We start from the raw sequence: 21,901 nt of genomic DNA on the forward strand, positions 1-21,901 counted from the left end.
GTGAACGAACCATCGTCAGACTGTAGAGCAAAAATTTAGTTAAATCAACTTTGCTTAAATATTTTCAGTGGGGGAAATCATTTGATCCCCTGCTGGATTTGTACATTTGCTCACTTACAAAGTGATGAACAGTTTCTAATTTATGTAGTAGTTTCATCTTAATGGGGAGAGACAAAATATCAACTGTAGATCCTGGAAACCCAGTGAGTTTTATAAAAGATTTAAAAGATGACTTGAAAGAGATGCATGTCATTGATTGAAATATCTATCCTCAAGCAAAAAATAACTCTGTACAGAAACCCCTGTTTGCAAGCCCAGCCGTGTAGTTGGTCACCAGGTTTCTGTACATCTCAGGTGGGATTTAGGCTCTCTGCTCTTTAGCCCTTCAGCTCTCTTCGCAGCTTTTCTACAGGACTGAGGTCACTCCATGACGTTAATGGGCTTCTTCATCAGCCTCACTCTCATGCTGAAAGGCTCATCCACAACCCTTGCGGCACACAGTCCCGTTCATCGGCTGCTCAAGTCCCCAAGTCATGTTGACGCCAGGGAGTTTGATATTGGTTTCGTCCGATCCACACTTTTCTCCCAAGCCTCCTCTGAATCGTTCAGATGATGATCATCCTCACTCCATGAGGCAAGATCTGGCACGGAGCTCAGACTGAGGGCAATTGATGAATTTTATATTTCTTCAAATTTCCGACTAATCATGCAGTTGTCACCTTCTCGTCAAAGCTTATCGCTGATGGTCTTTTAGCCCAGACGATGCAATGTTGTCCCTGATATCCTTTCACAGTTCTTTGGTCTTGCCCATGGTGGTGCACTGATTCTGTGAGCAGGTGTTTTATACACAAATCAGATGGCTTAAAGGTGATCAAATACTAGTTCATTCTGTGACATGCAAATCAGTTTATAACTTTTACGTTTTTCTAGATTTCTTTCTTAGACATTTTCTCTCCATTTAAAGGAAAAGATCATGAAAATTAGAGGCTGTTCATTTCTTTGTGAGCAAACTTACAATGATTATTCTGCCAAGTGAGCTTAAGAGAAACAATGCTTTTCTTGTGGACGTTACTTATCACTGTAAATTAAACTCTCAATCTCACACTTATAGCCACTGTATCCTGTTGACACTTGACGTAAAAGTGACTAATTAGGTGAGAAGCCCCGTGTGATTTCTGCTGCTGCTCCGTACTGCATTCACTGAACGGTGATTTAAAAATGTATTATACTCGTAGGTAAAGCGCAGTATCTGAGAGTAGGGCTGCTCGATTATGGCAAAAATGATAATCACGATTATTTTCACTGAAATTGAGATCACGATTATTTGACGATATTTATTTAACCCTTTAAGACCTACCATAGAACCAAGTCCACCAGAGCTTATATATATTTTTTTTTACATGCTGTAGTGCCATTTGTGGGAGCATTTCAAGTTGCTATACATCAATACAACTGTTATAGCCCATATTTTAATAATATGTATGCATTAAGTGCATAGTAATTACATAAATTGCAAAAAAGTGCAATAAACTACAAAAAAAATTGAAAATCGCTTTTGTTTTGTTTACATATATTTCTACTTGGAGAAATTTAAGAGGTTTATCCCTCAAAACTTTAAATACAATAAAGTTGCAAAAAATAGTTTCCCACCACAGGAAATTTATTTTGAGTGTCTTCATAGTTTTATTTTGGAGATACAGCAATTTTTATATACTGCAGGAAAAACAAAAAACAATCCTATGATGCAAATTTGCAAAGAAAACAGCAGGTGCATCATTTTACTGTGGGAAGTGTTACGAACAGCTGATAGGAACGGCGAAGCGTGTTTCTGGAATATTATGTTTTTGTTCCTGCAAGCGCTTTTTATGCAGTTTTTGCAAAGCTATATGTGGAACGAAACCGTGACCGAGGACAAGCTGATGGCATCAGATGTAAGTACAACTCCTCCGGTTTCATATGCAAAACAAATTATTGCGCTAGCTTACACGGTTCAGGTTCTACAGGGATTTAACAATAGTTACGCAAAACGGAGCGTGCTGCTCTGACCGGATTTAAAGGGTTAACAATGACTTTAAAATAATAATATAAAATAGTGTGCAACACCACTGAAGTTTTTTTTTTTAAACTCTCTTTTCAACCAACGGCAGTCACTCTCCAAATAACTTCTGCTTAGCTTTCCGAGCTTCCCTCGGGTCCTCTTAATCAGCGGTCTCCAACCTTTTTTGCGCCACGGACCGGTTTATGCCCGACAATATTTTCACGGACCGGCCTTTAAGGTGTCGCGGATAAATGAGGGAGGGGCTAATAATCGGCTCAGTCATTTTTAATGATCGTTGAAAGCCCAGATCGTAATCGTGATTAAAATTCGATTAATTGAGCAGCCCTATCTGAGAGGGGTTTCCTGTGTGCATTTTCTTCTTCATATTTGTAATCTCCAGCTTTACTTAGAACCTCATTTTCAATAGCTTTGTGTAGTCATTTGTCATAATTTCAGGCTGGTGAGACAGCTGCGTAGCACTCATGGAGTGTTGGGGTTGGTAATAACGTTTTCTCAGATGTTCATGGGATGTTTGTCCATTAGACAGATGTCTTGTCTGCTCCTTTTTTGTCAAGGTGTACACTTCAGTATGTTCTATAACTGGTCCAACTGGTATCTAGCACGTTAGCTGCTGACTCTTAAAGCATCCTGAGTAAGCAGTTAGTCAGCACACTGCAGGGAAATGCATCATACCTTTATCATAACTGCAAATGTCAGAGGAAGTTTGGCTGCTGGCAGACACAACCTTTCGGGATGCACCAATAAGACGTGCACACAGAAACATGCAAACGCTGCCAGAAGGTTATCTCGCAGTGCACAGACACACGTTTGTTTGCTGAAAGGTAATTTTGTCTGTGGCTGTGAATGTTTGAATGTAACTCAGCCTTTTTTTTTTAATTGTGTGAAATTGGGACAGGTTTTTGCCATCGGCAAAAAAAAGCCAGGGGGAGAGTTGTGCTGCATTGTTGCTCTTACCTGTCACACTTAAGTGCACCCATGTACATGCAGGCAGACACGCAGTTTTTAAAGGTGACTGTAGCAAAGACTCTGGCCACATTAAAAGGAAGACTCTTATGAGTTTTAAATCAAAACCGTTTTACTCCCCCCTGTCACTGTTGATGGTTTCATATTCGAACACAGTCTGCCACTCTAGCATTGCCTGGTGTCTGATGCTCAAAGCACAAGAGGGAAAAAGACCCTTTTTACCCCATCCCTGACAATTTGCATTACAAAAATAACACACACAGACTTATCACACTGTTTGATTTCGATCTCTTCCTCAAACAGATTTAAAAAAGTGTCTTACTTATGGGCATACTGTGGACACTGAGAGGCACGCAGTGAAAGCCAAACTTCTATCTCTATTTCCTTCACTTTTCCTTATCGTAGTCTGTCTCCAGGTGTTTCAGTAGTGTCTCAGCCGCACCCCTCCCTCCATATCTACATTTTGGCAGCATCTGCATAGGACTCAACAGAAAGTGGAGACAGGAATTTAAAAAAAAAAAAAAAATTCATGAAATATAAGACTTTATTCTCAGGTGGGCTGAAAGACTAATTGGAGTAAATATTAAACCGAAGTAAAATAAACAGTTGTGCAGCCCTGTGCAGGAATCAGTTCATTTCAGCTAGGGATGCAATGAATCACAATCGCACTAATGGTTCATGTTGGTTTTTCCTTTCCCCATTTCTATTTTTTGTCTTTGTTTTTTGCCAGGGACACACAGAAATCTTCAAGTCTTAATGCCCTTCATCACAACAACATTTAGCTACTGCATTATTGCTGCGATACAACATTGCCACTGTTGATCTTATTGTCGATGTTTAGTGATGCACCAAATTCAGCCCACTGTTGAAGTGTTTTCTCAGCAACAAAGTGAAATAAGTACGAGAAACTCGGATTGTGCTGGTGGGATAGTTTTCCCCCATCTAACCTCAGAAAACCTCAGAAAAGGGCAGAGACGACTAGATCCGTTCTACCTCCGCTTCAGCTTTTTCCGCTATGACCTGAAAGATGTAAATAATTAACAGAAATGATGTTTTGGTTTGATAGTTCATGTTTGACACTTTTCTTCTTCTCGTATGTTTAAAAGTTTAATTAGTTCTGCTCAGATGCAGATTGCTGCCAGCTCGCTTCGTTTCCAAGTGAGTGTTGATCTCAGCTGCAGATAGCATTGAAAGGAGCTTGTAATGTCTTATATTGAAATACAGAGCCTGTCTGAAACCAGCTAATATTGTTGATAATAACAGAGCATCGGTTTCAGGATCCATTAGCCTGACGTTCTGTCTGTCTGTTGTCACATCAGCGCTCTTTCCTATTCTGTGTCATATCCAATCTGTCCTTTGAAATCTTGTTTACACCTTTTTTCCTTCTAAACCCATTTCTGTCTGTTCCTGAGCTCATTGATCTCCCTTCTCCTACCAGTTTGCTTCTTTTTATGTTCTCTTTTCCTCATGTTTTTTTCTTTACTGTAAGAAATGTTTTTAATTACCATAAGAAATGTTACTTCACCCTTACCTCCTAATCAGCTCCACTGACTGACAAGTAAACAGCTTCATTTTCGCCCCACAGATGTGCGTGTGCGCTGCAGCTTCTTTGACTCACAAGTTTGCCTGGAGCTCAAAACATTTTCACGAGGACTGACTCATCTTCACAATTCTGTCCAAGTGCAAACTAAACCAAAGCAGCATTGGCACTTTTTTTTTATTAAACTATATCCAATCTAATTTTGCAATAGATTTAAATATAACACTGAAATCTGCTGTTGTAGATGCACCAAAATACACACGATTAATATTCAGATGCAGTGCTTCTTTCTTTTTTCCCCCCACGCATACACAATGTACTTAAGTAGTCAAGCGCACAAACATGACACATGGCCACGCGTTAATGACTCAGTCTCAGTTCCATACATGTAAATTTTATTATTTATATCAAGTCAAGAGAACAATATTGACTTTGGCAAAATGAAATGAGAACAGAAAGGAAACAACACTGATTGTTATTATTGGAATTGGCTTTGTTTAATAGGCATCTGTGTGTGTGTGCTTGCCAGTTTGTGTTTTGTGCTGTGCGCTTATTCTTGTTGTTGTTGTTGTGGTAGTTAATTTAACTGCCTAGTCATAATCATGTTCTTTCCTACTCACGAAGATTTCTTGTCTAAAACAAAAAAATCACACTTTTCATAGTTTGCGTTCGATCCTAGAATCACTCCCCAGAAAACTTTGAAAAACAAACACATGGTGCGACAAGTAACATTATTTTATTTATATACTATATATGTATGTGTTTGTGTGTCTCTCTCTCATAGAGGTTTTTAAGAGTCTTCCAACAGATTTTATAGCGTTTAGTGGCTTCTGCAGCAGTTTGATTCATTTACTGTTTTGATTTTATTTTTTTTAAACTGCTTCCTTTCTGAGAACATTCGATTTGGATTTACCATGAACCCATGTGGCACAAAGGAGTTTGAAGTCACACAAATGAATTTGAAATTTTAATTCCCATTTAACAGTTTCCGCTTTCTCACCATGCTACACTGCTGAAAATAAGTTGTACTGGTTGTGGCGTATTTAAACATTTTGCTCTGCTTTCACTCTCAGTGGAGCTCAAGGACGCCTCTCACCTTAATTTTTAGGGTTTTTTTTTTTCTTTCTTTTTTACAGCATATCCAGAAAGCACTAAACATTTTTGAAACATGGAGTCTACTTCACCGGCTCGCCCCCCACCCCACGAACATTCATATACACACAGGCACACAAATGCATCCTGTCCCTGATCCATAGACGCATGCACACTTGCGCATCCATTAGCATTATTCATCTGTTTGGTCCATTATCATCTGACATCCAATACGATCTAGTCTTTTACAAATGCACACGCTTACACGTTCCATTGTGCACTCCCGTCTCCATTTTGTAATCCATATCAACTCCATTGTAATTCCAGTGTCTTTCTTTTAATAATGTCTGGGCTCCCCTCGCTGTTTCCAGCCTGTATCGATTGATCATGTCCAATGCACCCAGCTCTGTATTTATACTCCCATAATCCGCAGGCGCAGCGAGCCAAAATCATTGTCCAGACACAGAGGACACATAAAAGTCACATTCAGAAAAGAGCTTCAAAATGGCCGGCTGCGTGAAAGCCAAAACAACAGAGTGGCATCCAGACCTTTTCACTGATGCATTTCTGTCACAAGTATTTCTCCAGTATTAACAGTGGTGGTGTTCTTGATCCGGTGTAAAGCCTCATGGTGGTGTGGGAGCTGAGACTGGAGAATTGAGTGGTTGTGTTAGTGTGATCCACACAGGTCACAACATCTCCTCCTCCTCTGCTGTAACCCTTGTTCTGTTTCCTTACTGCTGTTTTCCCTCATTATTTCCTTAATTTACATCCCCCCATGTCCCTCTCACATATTTGTTTTTTCCTTTCACTGCGATGATTGTACTTTCTCTTTCCCCGTCGCCTTGAATTTTTAAAGATTTTTTTTTTTTATTAATTTTTTTTTTGGTCACATTTCTCTGCCATCACTTTCGAGGTTCCTCGAAGAGCCTCTTACAAATCCTGACCTCACTTCTTGGTATCCTCCCTCCTCTCAGCTCACAGGGCAAATCAAGAAGCTGCATTAGTGACACTTGAGTCACCTGCTCTCCTTCCTTCCTCTGAACTGGAAGTTTTTCATCTAAAACAGTTTTGCTTTTGTAATCCCTCCTCACCTCTTTGGCCTTCTTAAATCAGCATCTCATTCAAACTGTCCTCGTACAGAACCCTTTATCCCCCTCCACTTTTTGTAATCCGTGCCCCTATACGACGCTTTCCTCCAGTTCTTCCGCGCTCTTTCCATCCTTTCCTTTTTCCCTACTCCTGTCTTTTCCATTATTTGCTTTCCCGGGAGTAATCCCAGTGTTAGAGTTGGAGTTGGTGGCGTTATAAGCATGAATATATCCCCTTTGGAAATCACAGTGACCCCCGAACCCGCCGCTGCTTTCGCACTCGTCGCTCGTGGTCGACGACGCTGTGCTTGCTGTCGAAGCGCACTGCACCAGCATTCCATGCAGCGACTGGCTCCGCCTTGTCCAGATGACGCTTAGCCGCTTGGCATAACTGACAGCGCCGTAGCGCCTGGCGACACTCGCTGCGGCATCAGTCGCTAGCGCGACCGAGGAGCCCATATCGAGCGAGTGCCTCCGTTTGCTAACTGTTCCACAGGCGGGGCTCAGAGGGGAAACGGGGCTCTGATAAGCCTGTGAGGAGTTCCATTTGTCCCTGCCTCTGGGTGCGACTCTCCAGTCCAACAGCTCCGAGTCTCTCAGGGGTGCCGCGAGAGAAAAACTAGCACGATTGGTCAGCTCTCGCTCCAGTCGGGGCCTTGGGCGCTCCCTCTGACGCGACTGACGGGGAAGGGTTGAGGGGGGAGAAGGGGAGTAGTAGAGGGGCGTTCTGTCACTTTCTGAGGTGTACGGTGGCGCCTTGTCCAACTTTCGCTGTCTCACCACCAGTGCCATCTCACTTCCTGCCCCTGTCGTTGTGGAAACCACGCCTCCAGCTGAAAGAAACTGCTCCAGGTTGACTTTAGGTTTCGGCCTGGGCTTAGGAGGCAGTTTTGGAGGCACAGAAGAGGCTGAATCGGCCTCTTTTTCCTTTTCATTGTCCTTCTCTCCTCCTCTCTTAGAAGGCAGACCATTGGGCAGGACCACCATCATCATGTCTCCAGAACCATTGGATTGGTAGCATCCGCTACCGTTTCCTCCTTTGTCCCCACCTCCTACACTCCCCTGACAGCAGGCCCCGCCTCCTGCCTCGGTATTGCTGCTGTGACACATTATATGGTCCCCGTGATTGCAAACGCGGTGGCGAACCATGAGTGCCACAGTAAACACAAGTAAAGTGACAACAACAACGCCGCCAACCAGTATGGTGAGTGTCCCGCCCAGAAAGTGGGCTTGCAGAGAGCGACATGCAGGGTAAACATCCTTGGTGGAGAAGGTTGTGCAGCCCAGAACCTTTGTCGCAGCTAAAGATGTGATTGTGTCATCAAAAATGGCCAACACGCACAGATTATAGTCCACACCGGAAACCAGGTTCTTCAGCAGGAATCGATCACTGGTTGACGGTAAGATTCTAAAGAGGGAATAAAGGGAAAAGAACATGGGTCAGTTACATAAACATGGACGGTGCACAGAAATGCATAGCGTCTGCTGTAATTTGAAACCTGACCTCGATATTTTGACTAATCCGACCGAATTTAAGAAATAAACGGTTGAAGATTGGGAATACAAGCGGAGGGTGTAAAGGGAGGGCTAGAAACGGCACCGGAGTAAATACTGCAGTAGGGGAGTGAGGGGAAAATGAGGCTATTGATGGGGAGCGCGCCTAGGGAACATGAAAAGAGAACTCTGTCTGCTCATTTGGAGAGCAGGAGCGTGTCTACGTATGTGGGGATGTATTCGCATCTTTGCGGGAAGCAAACATCACAGCAAAACTCTACACATTTGGTCGTTTTAGGTTTAATTTCTGAATTAAAGTTAAAGTATAGTTGATGTTTGCTTTTCAGCAGAAGTTATGAAATTAAGACGTATATAATCTGGCTTTGGTCTTTTAGAGTGCAGATGTTTTCCTGTGTGTCTGTAATGAGTGAGAGCTTGCGTGGGATAATAAAGAGAGAAGTGCTTTGAATGTGTCCTCATTTTAAGTGTTCGAGCAGCCGTTATAATATATATATAACAAATGGGCGAGAGGTGAACAATAGAGGGATACTGGGGGGTAAAGATGGTGAATCGAGGGAGCAGACGTTACATAAGTTATGTATGTGATTTTTTATTTTTTCTGTGTTTGCACCTGGATCTATGTTTGTATTTATGGGATGAGGGAATAAACGTGTGTTTTGATGCCAGTGGGTTTGTGTATGTGACATGCCAGGGTAAAGTGTGTGTGGGAGACTGAAGCGCACCTCAAGTGTCGCTGATGGGTATGACTCTGCCCTCTGCATTTCCAAACCTCTTGTGTGGGCAAGTATGTATTGTAGTTTTGTTTTGCTAACCAGAGTATTTTGTCAGTAGTTCCTTTGTTTTTCCTCTGCATCACGCTGTCCAAGTCCTTTTTTTTCCTCCATTCGCTTTCACACTACATCAAAGGGCTTATTTGTATCCTACGTTACTAACCATTTCAGCTCCCCTCAGACCTGAGCTACATCCTATAAATGCCATCTAGGATGACTCAGACATCCAGGGAGCTGCTGCAGAAGTCCCCTAACCTTACTCAGTATGTAATGCCTTCAAAATGGAGACCCAGAGACGGCAGCGGTTGGGTCTTGTTTTTCTTCAGTTTTAAATTGGGGATAATTGGCGCCTGTTATATAATGAAGTTTTTCAAATAAAACCAATCTGATAATTCTCACAGCCGTAGTTATATCGATGTTGGTGTAAAGATGGGATTAGTCGTCTTGAATAATGCAGTGCTAGCTGGGAAATGAGAGGGGCCTTCTTGAGGCAAGCTACAGTCCAGAGCAGTGGATCTGGGTTATGGCAAGTAGGAATATTGATCATTTTCACCACCTCCTCAAGGCTTTAAAAGTTAACAAAACCAAATGTTTTCTACAGATGTCCACAATATCAACTTTTGCACTCGTATAATTTAAAAGAAAAATTTTTTTTTTCTTCCTCTCTCTCTTTGCGAATAACAATGTTTCAAACGGTTGCACCGTTTTAGCAAATTGCCTGGGGTGATTTGAATAGCAAGGAAATGCTTCCAAACTTCTAATTTTCAGCAGAAGCTCAGTATGAATTTAACAAGAAATTACAACGTACTGTGTGACACTCCAGGTTCCCAGATAATCTGAGTAGACACATGGGGCATCGTCATTAAAGTCGTCCTCATCCGGCGGTCATTAGGTCGCTATAAAGTCCCTTCTAACACAGTTACAAATCTGCCCGTTAACTCGTGCTGTGCGGTGGAGCAGCTTGGGTTCCAGGTGTATGTTTCCATGGCAAAGGCTCATTATTTGACTCAGCAGTGTAGTAATTATACTAAGAGTACCTCGTCTTCTGATATCCACTCACTAAGCACTCGGGACCAATCAACTTTCCTAGCTTCATTTCCCAGGATATTAGTCATGTCTTATTTTCTGAGAATTGACATAAAATTGCCAAATTTTTCCATAGCAACATCATAAGCACAGCATAAGCTTGAGAGATGCCAATTACAAAAATAAAGCTGTACTTTGATACGCTAAGAAATGTGTATGCTGAAGCTAATTTAATCTTTCTCACAGAACTGTAAAGAAGTGTCAGAGATCTCTGAACTCATGGATATAAACTACAGTGGACAACCTAAACATCAGCAGTAACCAGCACTGACATAAAAAGATGAGAGGTTTTGATTAAGGAGTTTTCATATTCCTACAGCAAAAAGACATCCAGAGAGTGAAAGTGAAACCGAGGATTATGACCAAATATCTCAGGGATGAAAGCTCAAAATAAAACCTCTTGTGCAATCAGTCAAGTCAGAGAATTGTGAATAACTCCTGTGAAGTCCAGTAGTAAAGACAGGGGGTGCTCAATCAGATTTCTAACATGAAATATACAAGAGGCATCGCTCGCTATGCTTCTGTTTCTGAATAAAAAGCCTTTGTCATAGTATAGGCTTATCAAAGCCCCCGAGATTTATCGCAATGGTGTCAGTTCATCCACAGCCTTTATGCATCTATATATAATTGATAGATCCCACAAGACAGAGCGACTTGACCATCATTGGAGTGATTCATGTACTCCAGTGAGTTGCTGCTTCTGTCTATCACAGGCTAATACCCAAATCTCTTTTCTTACTTTGATTCATATTAGTGCATACTGGTTCAGAGTTAGTGTGTTGCTGGATACTGAAAAAGAATGCCTAAATCTTATAAGATGATATTCTAGACCAGCATATTTGCATCTGTCTGGATTAGCCTAACACAACTAAGCTTTCTGGATGAGTCTTTGATTTGGTCCTCCATTGTGACCATGCCTCACACAGTCATGCACACCTTTAGTCATTTTTCTAATCCTACTATTCAGACTCCTCCCTTTTTATTCACTCTGTCCTCCATTCTTCCCTCTATATACTCCTGTAAAGCTCTTTATCAGTCCTCCACCGTCAATGCGGCCAACTTATTTTATTATTTTCCTCCATCAGTCTTACATGACCAGATTTCCTCCGTTTGGGTGATCAGGCTCTCTTATCTCCTCATATCCTATGAGCTTTTCATTGCGGTGCAATCACCCATCCCTCTTTTTCCTTAGCCTAAATCTGCAGTGATGCAGTCATCTTTGGTTCAACCTCTTTTACAACTTCACTCTCCTCCTCTGGTCTAATCCTGTGTATCTTTTACCTCATCTGCTTGCCTCAAATCCTTTGGTATTTTCCACAAGGCTCTACCTGATCTCCCAGCCTCTCTTCCTTTTCAGTCACTCCACTACATCTCTATTAGCCACACCAATAACCATGTACCATGATTGAGCATCCAAGGTCACTCTTCCTCCCCTCTCATCTACCCCTATCTCCTCTGCCATCTCCTTTTTAGGTACCACTGCTCCTCCCTCATCCTCTTACCGCCTCTTTTCCTTTTCACTACCCACCTCACCATTTGTATCCTATATTTCTTTTCCTCTTCCTCTTGCCCACCACCCCTCTCAGTCGTCTTTCCCACCCCACCACTGCTTCCTCCCTTATGAGATTGTGAATCACCTCTCTAGTTGTTTTTGCTACACTGGGAGCGACAAAAATAGGCAAGCAAATTCACTAAAATATACATGGAAGACCCAGACACATTCACAAACGCATGCATCTTTGATATGCTGATTCGCTAGCACTCGCTGCATTATTCATTTTTTTACCCGTATTTAGCTATGTGGTGTGGGTACACATGAAATAATATCCGGCTAAAACCTCTGCTCGAGACATTATGTTCATGAATACAAAGTGCATCTCGTGTAACTCGGACTGATCGTCGTGGACTACGAAAATTGATTGATTAAACGGCCGTGGTGTTGTCTGTATTTGCGCCGACTCGATCTTTGTGGGCTGGCTTCTAACATACCAAGAGAGTTTGCTCCATCCCTGTGCTTCTAATTATGGTTAAAGCCTGCAAAGGCGTGCACATCCACAGATGCAGGAAGAAAGTAATCGAGACAAGGGAGTGCTTTGTTCAAGCCGGTGACACAGAAACGAGTAATTATTAGTACCCGTGAGAGTAAGGCGGAGAGGAAAAGAGAGTGATGGAGGGAATCAAGGAGTGGTGGAGCCCAATTTTTTTTCTTTCTTCTCATCGTACTTCCTGTCTTCTCTTGTTATTCTCGCCGCCTCACGTCTTGCTCCTCTCTGTCAGAGTTACCAAGTCTGGTGGTCTGACACCAGACAAGATTGGGCACAGAGAGCAAGAGCCGGAGGAGTGAGCGAGAGAAAGAAAGATGAAGAGGAACAACAAAGCAATTATCTCCTTCTGGCTGACATCTATCCAGCTCTCCTCACCCCCCCCACCCCATGTCCACTCTTTCCTACATACATTTTTAGCCTTGATTCGTCAGACTGTTTATTGCCTTGTTATCTGTCTCTCTCAATTTTGTCTGCTTTCTTCAGTTTTCCATGATCACCCCACCCTCCCCTGTTTTGCTTTCCTTTATCTGGCTTTTCACTTAACTCTTCCTTATTCGGTCTGATTTTATTTTTCCCCCCTCGATGCCTGATTCGGTTGCTTTCTTTCATTATGCGACCTTCTCCTTGTCGTCCTCATCGTTGCTCCCCCTTTCTTCACTTTAACCACCTAGATATTTATAGGAAATTCCCTGTCCATCCTTTGCTACCTGCTTAGCCCGTCCTTTTCCTTCATGTGACTCTACAGAATAATATAACGTGACATATGTATTGAGTGCTGACCCTGTTCTCTTCCCCTTCCTTTTGAAGCCTCTGATATGAGCTGACGCATGTATTGACACAGTAGTTTAACACTTAATTAGCTCTTCCCGTGGGGTAAAACTCTTCACTTCATTTTACCTCATCTCCTTTTCGCTTCCCTCCCTGCCCTCTAACCGCTCAGCTGTCCTGGTCCTTGTTTGTTCATTTTGCTTTCCTCTTTTTCCATCTTTGAAGCCGCATGCCTCGGCATGCCCTGCTCCCTGCCACATCTCTTATTACATCCTTATCAATCCCAGCCTCAGCATTTGCACATATCTTCTTGCTTTTATGATTTTTTTTTGTGTTGTAATATGTTGTAATATGACAAAGTGAAACCATGTGAAGATTTTGATGGATTTCTGATTGGACCAGTGGGGAAAATCATTTGCACAGCTCAGTGTGTTGTTTGTTTTTTCCTGGTTTTGTTGGCTGAACACACTGTAGTTTAGATTCTTGTCACTTTTGCTAAGCACATTTAGTTTACATGTAATGAAATATACTGTATAAATAAAACTGACACATAGTTTGGTGTAGCTATAGTCAGTGCCCTGGGTGAGCATTTATAAATACATCCATAGCACAATTCAGTGTTTTCAAATATTAGTCAGATATGGTGGGTAATTTGCAACAGGAAAAATCTTTAATGCCAACACCTAATTTTCAGGATTTTTTATTAAAGCCCTCTCCTTTTGTGACTCATTAGCCGTGTTCTCAGCTCGGTTTCTCAGCACGCTCCTTTCCTGCGGCTTTCAACCTCTCGCTCTGTACTTTTTAACAGTGCGGCCTTTTCTTAGACACAACTTTCATTATTCTCATTATTTCTCAAACTCTGCGTGATTTTTCTCTCCAATGTACTCCCATTGCTCTCCCTGTGATCGTTACTGTTCCCATTAAGTCTTAGCCGAACTTGGCACTTTGAGTGCCCGGCAGAAAGGTCGATCATGTGGTGACTGGGGTGCAATTGTGAAAATTGTCAAAGCCACTCTACGCCTTCCTGCGCACTTTAAAGACTGTTGTTAAACCTAATGAGAAACTTTTGGCTCAGACATATACAAGTGTCATACAGATGCTCTCTCTGACATACCGTATATAGCAGTGATTCATAACTAATTCCCAACTGCTTGCCAGAGGCTAAAAATAGATGGATTTACACGTAAAAAAATCATGAAGCACAGTGAAACGGCAGATATCTTGTATAATTCTTAGTGAATAATGGATTATACAGAGGTTGGGCTCAGTGAGACTTGTGCTGAACATGGAATCTGTTTCCTGTAAAATGTCTATTTACTACATGTCAGGTAGATTCTGACTGGTAGCGAGGTCATTGTTTACAATCCCAGCTAATTAAATGCTTCTTTCAGCTTTGTGTTCCTGCATACAGTACATGGAATATGTCAATGTGTTAATTCAGTATCACAGCTGCCATTAAAGTTGACGTGCTTCTGATTAAGACGCGACCGAAAAAGCTCCACAAAGCTGTAGTGCCGGCCGATGAGGGTTGACAGCCTTAAACTGTCTATGACTGCATGTTCTTTGTGACTTGCAAGTGCTGACGAAAACGCGCTTTTGAACAGATGGTGCTCCATCGGTTGCTTTAAAGTGCTGGCTCATTAACATGGACTCGTGCTTTCCTGTCCTGTTCTTTGTCCTTCAGGTAGGCCAGTCCCATGCGTGGGCAAAGAAGTCATGGTAATTGCTCACATTTACCGGCAACAAGGAAATCTTTGGCAGTTCTTTCGCTGTGCTTTTCAGAATCTGGGTTTCATGTCACACTGAAGGATCAGTGACCGTGTGGTGCTGTTAAAGGGTAGCAGAGCTCCGGGAAGGAAGCTGGCTTAATGTTGTGAGGGAGCACAGCTCAAAGGAAGCCACATCCATGACATTGTACTTGGTACTCTCACAGATGCCAGCAGAATTACAAAGCATGCTAAAATGGAGGTCGGTGTTGTCTAACATACGACTGACCTTTTAAAGGATACAGTGCAGTCTGCTGTTCTCTTGTCTGTATACCACCATCTTACGATGCATTTATTTCTTGTCATTTCTCAACGATTCCTCTTTTCCTGTGTTTCTGTCTTCATTTCTGAATGCCCCTCGTCTCCCCCTCTTCCCATCTTTTGCCCAATTCAGCGAGTGGCTGGTGTTTCCTCCTCCCAAATTCAGCAATAGAATACGAACACAAATCCCAGATAAAAAACCTGAAATCTCACTGACCTGGTCTCACCTTTTGAGTTTCTAAGCCAGACTTGCTTTGGTTGATTCCTTTTTTTCTCGTGTGAAACTTTAGTTGGCACTAGCTCATTGATAGCATGATGGGAAGCCATACTGGAAATGCTCGACAGCGTTGTAGTATGCTGCTTTCCTCCTTCTGTCCTGAGAGACTGAGGGTTGTGCCTCCAGACTTGTCTCCTATTTCAACCTGTTTTCCACACTGACCTGTTAAAATGGCCACTACCCTACTCTGAACAAATCACACCACCAGGAAAACAGAGGGCTGTATGTGTCACAATCTGGCAAAACCTCAGATCGCTTACTCTCCTGTGATCCCAGCTGGTCTGTGACTCATTCTTTCATGCTTATCTCTTCTGTTTTCTTTTGTTTCTCTCACAGCTGAGTGTTTAAGAAAAGCATTTTACTGGTGTCAACCTTTTGCCTTAAAGAGCTACGTTTAGGTGCCCAAAGAAGTCTGTATTTTTATAAAACCACCCTTGAGAAAATACACTTAAATTTTGAGTCAAATTTAATCGAGAAACTAATTAACCTGGTATTGTGTTGTTTGATATCTCTTAGTTTGTGGAGAGTATCTTCTCTTAACCTTTGTTACTAGAGATAACCAGCTTGCTCCCCTGATCTCAGATTATTATCCACTGAGAAATTAACACTAGTGATCAACAAGGAACTCGAGATCTCAGTGAGCTCATTTTAGGTATAACAAGCGTGTCGTGGGAGTCTAAAGAATCTGCATGTTATTTGTTTTGATGTTGCATTCCTGTTGGACATCTCTTTATCTCCATCCTTTCAACTGCACAACCTCCTTTTCAGCAGAGGAGCACTTTGCTTTCACAAAATTGCCTCGTCTCTATTTCTAAACGTTCCTGCTCCCTTGTCACATTATTCCTGTTTGCTTGTTTTTTTTTTCTCGCTGTCTTACGTTTCCGTGGGCTCCATTTTCTCCTTTCTCCCTTATTGCATCAGTTCCCCCAACCTCCCCCTTTCTTTCATACCCAGGTGTATATCTGTGTACACGGTCTTTCTATTTCAGTTATGGATTTAAATACCTTCCCTCCCTCTCTCCACCCTCGGTTCCTTTTTTTGTTTTTGTCTTCCTTTTCCCACGTGGGCCTTCTACTCTCTTGTCCTCCTTACTGTCAGTCTGCTTTCACACATCCTGCTTTTATCTCAATCTCACCTCAAGGTGATTTGGGTAGAACCCATCTTCTCAGTCTCTACAGGTCTCAGTCCACATGTCTAAATTCATCCGCTTTCCCCTTCTAACTGTATCCTTCACTCATAGTATTGCTTTTTACCTCCCCATCCACCCTTTTGCAAACAGCTCAGGTTCCTACTATTTTTACTTTGCTCTCAAACTTTCAGATTATAGCTTTTTTTCTTCACAATCATATTTCCATCTCTGTTCTCTACAGTCTTTGTCATACGAGTTGCTCTACCCCTTACGATACACTTACAGCTTAATCCCTTCTTTATAATACCTGAGGGAAGCCACATTGAACCCCAGCATTACTGCCAGCTAAAATAAAAACCCCACACAAATAATAGCACAGTGGCAGCCCTTGCTCAGCCAGCCCAGTGTCTTATCCCATCTTCCTCACTGTTTCAGCCACTGTAGCAATAACCCCACGCATAATGTCTCATCAGTCTACGCTCATAAATTCAAAAACAGTAAACTTTGACTGTGTACCGCTATAATTCATGAACAGCACCATAGTATTGTACATGTAAGCACACCAAGTAGCTAAAAAAAGCCACACTGTTTTATATTGAAAGACATTAGTCTCGTCCTTTAGCTTTGTTTAGACTGTTTTCTCTCATGGATTCTTATGCAAGCCCAATATTTTAGAAATGCAAATAAAAAAGATGCGATTTTTCAGGATATTGTTTTTGGTCTTCCTTATGTAGAACTTATCTTGTATAGCCACAGCTACATTAGATCTTTGAGGGGAAAAAGCGGAATTTTCAAATACTTGCAGATGTTTGTTTTTTAGTTTTACCTCCATGTTTTCCAGATCTGTACCCTGTACTTGTATGCCATGGCGTAAATAAGAGCTTTGAATCCTTTAACTACAAATCAACTTTCTAAGTGGTTATTTATCTCCCTCTTAGACTATGATGAGTCATACACTGACATAACTTGTGAAAATTAGTGTATTTAGATTAAATACATGTTGCATCACTGTTATCGTGCATTTTTAGATGGACACCGTGGCCTCTTGATGTTTATGTTACGCAGCTCGGTTCAGAAACATCCCCCTCCTTCAAATCCTTTTCCACGTTATCCACATATCCTCCCATTCTGCACTCACCCATATGCACTGGCTACTGCCTATTGAGATTAAGTGTCATAGTGATGGAGATAAATTATTAACACTCTCTCGTCCACTATCCCTTTATTCCGCTCCCCGTTCACTTTTCCCTTAAGCTATCCGCACATCAATATGCAAGATGAACAGTTCGACTACTGAGGTGTCATATTGTAATGGATAAATATTTAAAATGATTAGCATGAAAGAAAAGGGTGGGCATGACCCTGCAAAAATACCTTCTGGAGGAGAAGCTGAGAAAGCAATCATATGGCAAGTGTCTAAGTTTGCCATTAGATAAGCGACAAAAGCTTCTATTATTTGCATTGTGAGTAAAGTTGAACTGACCTGTAAACGAGCGTCTCATCGGCGGTGCAGTTGTACTGTATCTGATACATCCAGACAACGTAAGCTCCAGACAAACGCCCCAAATCCCATCGGACCTGAGCCGATGTCGATGTTACTCCCTGTACTCCAATCATCCTTCCTTCCTCTTCGTCCCCTTCTTCTTCCTCCATGCTTCCTCCATCAGTCCTCTCTCCTTCAGATGCCCTACCGCCGTCACCCTCTTCGTCATCCCCTCCAACTCTTTTCCCATCCTCTGGCTCTCCTCCGCGTCCACCGCCATTGTTAATCCCTCCATTTTTGGCCGTGCTAATATCCGACGAGCCCGGATCGGTCCGTAAAATTCCATTGGTCACGTTCCTGTTGTTCTTGGTGTTAACACTGTTGCTCCCAGCGTTTCCACCTACTCCACCCCGGTGAGGCAGGGGGATTATTTTGAGATCCACAGTGGCAGTTGCTTCACCTGCTGCGTTTATTGCGATACATGTATATGCCCCGTCATCACGGGCTACTGTTACCAAGATATCCAAGGTCCCGTTGCTAAAGGAGCTGGTCCGGGATGAGTTTGCGATGATGCGATCATCTGGTGAAACCCAGTGGACTACTGGCTCGGGGTCACCAATGGCACGGCACTTTAGCGTGGCTCGCTGGCCCTCCAGCACCCACAGCTTGTGCGTGTGGCGAGTGATGAGAGGTGGTTCACATGTGAACTCCTCCTCAGGAATTGACCAGAAATATCTGCAGGCACAGAAAAGAGACAGTGAGAGAGGTGGAGGGAGATGGGTGGAGCAGATTAATTTTGCTATTCTCCACAAATCCCAAATGATCAATTAACCAGATAGCATCTTGCAATGAGTCACGCAAGAATCATATGTGGGACAGGAGCTTAAAATGCGAAGACCAACAGCTTCCTTCTATCAAAGCCTATCATGTTAACATCTGTCCGCATACATATTCAAACTAAGAGACACCAGGATCCTATGATGACAAACTCAAAAATGCTGAAAATGTGAATAATAGCAGACTGATGAGGACAGCAACTCCTTTTCCTCATAAATGCTTCATTTTCAGTGTGGTTTTGACTAGAGTTAGACTAGAAATTTAGAAAAGAGTGATGTAGGAAGTAGAGGTAGTTCAGAGTATCTAATTAGGGGCAAAATATCACGCCAGTGTTCTTAAAACTGGCTGCATGGCGTACCTGTCCTCATGAGTTTGAGCTTGATCTCATTAAGGTAAGAATTAGGTCATTTTAATTCAAAACATTGTTCAGCCTGTAACTTATTACATTGTTGCATGATAGAGGAAACCTTTACTAGTTACAAGAATCAGAATAATCCGTTGACCAGCTGACGATAATTTACCTTCCAGCAAGGTGAGCAGGAGTGGCACACGTCTCCATGTCATCTCCACGGATGAGGCGCCTTAACCACAGCAGTTCACAATTGCAGTGCAGTGGGTTCCCTCCAAAATTTAGGCTTATGACAGCATTGTATGGGGTAGGACTTATTGCACCTGTCTGAGACCTGAATATAATAAAAGAAAAGCAGTCAGTCCATTCACTTAATGATGCCTTGCTGGACTTCGAGGTTATTTAAATGCAGTATTCATAATTGTCTTTTCTCTCATTTTGAAACGAGTACCTGTAGTGAATACAAAAGAGCCTTAAAACTCATGAAGATAATCAATTTGCATTTGGTTAAATTTTTATAAATGATTTACTTTGAACATCTCTCTCTAAGAACAACTTTAGGACGTCTTTCATGAACTTGTCCTTAGACAGGTTGAAGTCAATTTGGTGCAAACCAAATGTGAACATGGTATCTTCACATTTGAACATACCATGTTCAACCTCTCTGCTATTTGCTCCTGACAGAAATCTGAGCTTTGCATGCATCACTGAGTAAAACTTGTCAGTTATACAGTGTGAACGGCTGGTAGATGAGGCTGTCTTTGCTCACCACAAATTTTTAGCTTTGATTCTCATTCTGACAAATGGTTTGGAGACCACTACTTGTTTTCTGAGACCTCTAATGGGCACCGTTGCACAAGTGTTGCAATTTTTGTTTAACAAATTCTTTTGAAGTTAATTGGACAAAGCTTGATAGACGAGGCTCAGCTGTCTGATTGTGTCACTCTATTTTCTGCTTTTAATGTACTTTATACTGATCTGCTCCCGCAAAGCATTTTACAGTTCACAGCCGTTTTTAGAAAAGGGTTAACTGTGACTGTACGTTGATTTATGTGAACATCAAATCCACCTTTGCGTTATCTGAACACATGGATCAGTGGAAGGGAAGCAATTCGTGGAGTTCATTTATTGTGCAAATGTCTGCAATTGTAAAAAAATTTGTTGTGCCATAACTTATTTTCAAATGTTTCTAAAACCTTAAACTTGATAATTGTTCCCAAGTTTCCATTTTAATACCAAGCTGTTATAAGTAATTTTATATGGCATTTAATGACTGGTGTGATCTGTAGAGGGTATGGGAACATGTGAAACTGCAGAATAAACTGGCTGTGTATAGCATGGCTATGTGAGAAGCTCTATTTAGTACAATCAGACTGAACTTTATGTTAAAATATAAAAGATTTAAACACTGGATTGCATAAACTATAGAAGAATACAACTTGTTGTGCAAGCATTCAGGTTTCCCTTTTAAATCTGGATGCAGTTACAGGGGAAGTTATGATTAAAGAGATCATTTTAACTTGTTATTAAAAGGTGGCCTGAGCTGAAATGTCTCTATTACTAATCAAAGCACTGGTCAGTTGTTATGATCTTGCACACTATGGTCTGTCATAGCGTGCAACGTAGTCCTTAGACAGGCGAGTTAGAAATCGTGTCAGTGCAACACCTCATACGGTTGATTTGACAAAAATGTCAGTCCCACTGAGTTCCAGTTGACCAAAGCTGTGTCACAGCTGGACTTTGATTTCCACATTAGTTGGAGCACAGCTGACAGCTTTACAATGAGTGCGTACTTCTATTTATAACCGTCATATAACTCGCCATCACTATTTCAAAACTTGAAATATGTTTGAGTCAGCGAAGTGGTGAGAATTTGTGGTGGCACATAAATAGCATAAAAGTAAATGTTGACTAAAGAATTTACCGAATGCCAGCACACCAGCATTGTCTTTCTTCTTTTTCTGTGCCAGAAAGCACCCTGCTAAAAACACACACACTGGTAGCTTTGTGGCGTCTGCAACAGGATATTTCTACTAAGCTACTTCTGAGGGAAACATAAAAGTTGAAGCTTAAGAGCTACCTTGCAAAGAGAGGATCAGGAGGCAGGGTTCGGAGCCTGTTGGAGGTCATATCCAGCCTTGCAAGCTTATACAGCTCTCCAAAGACTCCTTCCGCTATGTGATCTATCAGGTTATGGTCCAGGTTTAGTGTGTGCAGACTGGCCATGTTCTGAATGGACTCCCATGGTACCCTGTAGATATAAAAAAGAACAACGGCTAATGTGAGATTTATTGAATTGGTAAACTTTGTAGTGAGATTGATCATGCAGTGTGAAGATGGAGTAACAGCAGCTCTAAAGACAGATCCACCTCTTGAGACCACTTTATTAAAGGATGTGATTGTAGCACCGATAGATCCACAGTTCATTTGTTGTTCTCTGGGTAATTTCTTCTTACTCGTCAGAGAACAAATATGCAACGATGAATTAATAGTGACAACAATGGCAGACAACAACAACAGATGCTTGTTTTCCTTCTGAATCTTTTGCTCTATCTGGGTTTCCCCAAGTCCCATCTGTGACCCATTGCTGTAGTCATTTAGTATTCCATTAGTGCTGTCATTCCCTGTTTTGGACCAATTAGTGAATCCAAATGACATGTCTGGAACTAGCAAAATAGGAAAAATACGAAGCATTTATTTTTTGGCGTCAGTCACACCAGCCCTGCTGATTTTAACCTTTTTTTGTGTCCAGGTTCACCGAACTGAACTTTACAATCACCTTGCTGTTGAGTAATAAAGTTCATTGGGTGCAAAGCATGCTTTTCTTTTTGTAGTTGACTAAATAAACGTATTCAGTGATTTTAATCAGT

General features: G+C 41.8%; 2 protein-coding genes across 5 annotated transcripts in view; one reads left to right on the plus strand and one right to left on the minus strand.

Annotated features, from left to right (window-relative positions):
* pcxb (pyruvate carboxylase b) overlaps positions 1–21,901 on the plus strand; it is a 292,624-nt gene that overhangs the window by 169,483 nt on the left and 101,240 nt on the right. The window lies entirely within an intron of this gene.
* LOC113018602 (leucine-rich repeat and fibronectin type-III domain-containing protein 4) overlaps positions 4,941–21,901 on the minus strand; it is a 38,654-nt gene continuing 21,693 nt past the window's right edge. Inside the window, exons 5-8 of the mRNA XM_026161750.2 lie at positions 21,112–21,282; positions 19,204–19,365; positions 17,846–18,580; positions 4,941–8,153 (exon numbers count right to left, since the gene is read on the minus strand). Coding sequence (XP_026017535.2) covers positions 6,836–8,153; positions 17,846–18,580; positions 19,204–19,365; positions 21,112–21,282 — 2,386 coding nt within the window. The 3' untranslated portion in view covers positions 4,941–6,835. The remainder of the gene's footprint in view (positions 8,154–17,845; positions 18,581–19,203; positions 19,366–21,111; positions 21,283–21,901) is intronic.

The sequence above is a fragment of the Astatotilapia calliptera genome, chromosome 3 (genome assembly GCF_964374335.1).
Source record: "Astatotilapia calliptera chromosome 3, fAstCal68.1, whole genome shotgun sequence".
Lineage (NCBI taxonomy): Eukaryota > Metazoa > Chordata > Actinopteri > Cichliformes > Cichlidae > Astatotilapia > Astatotilapia calliptera.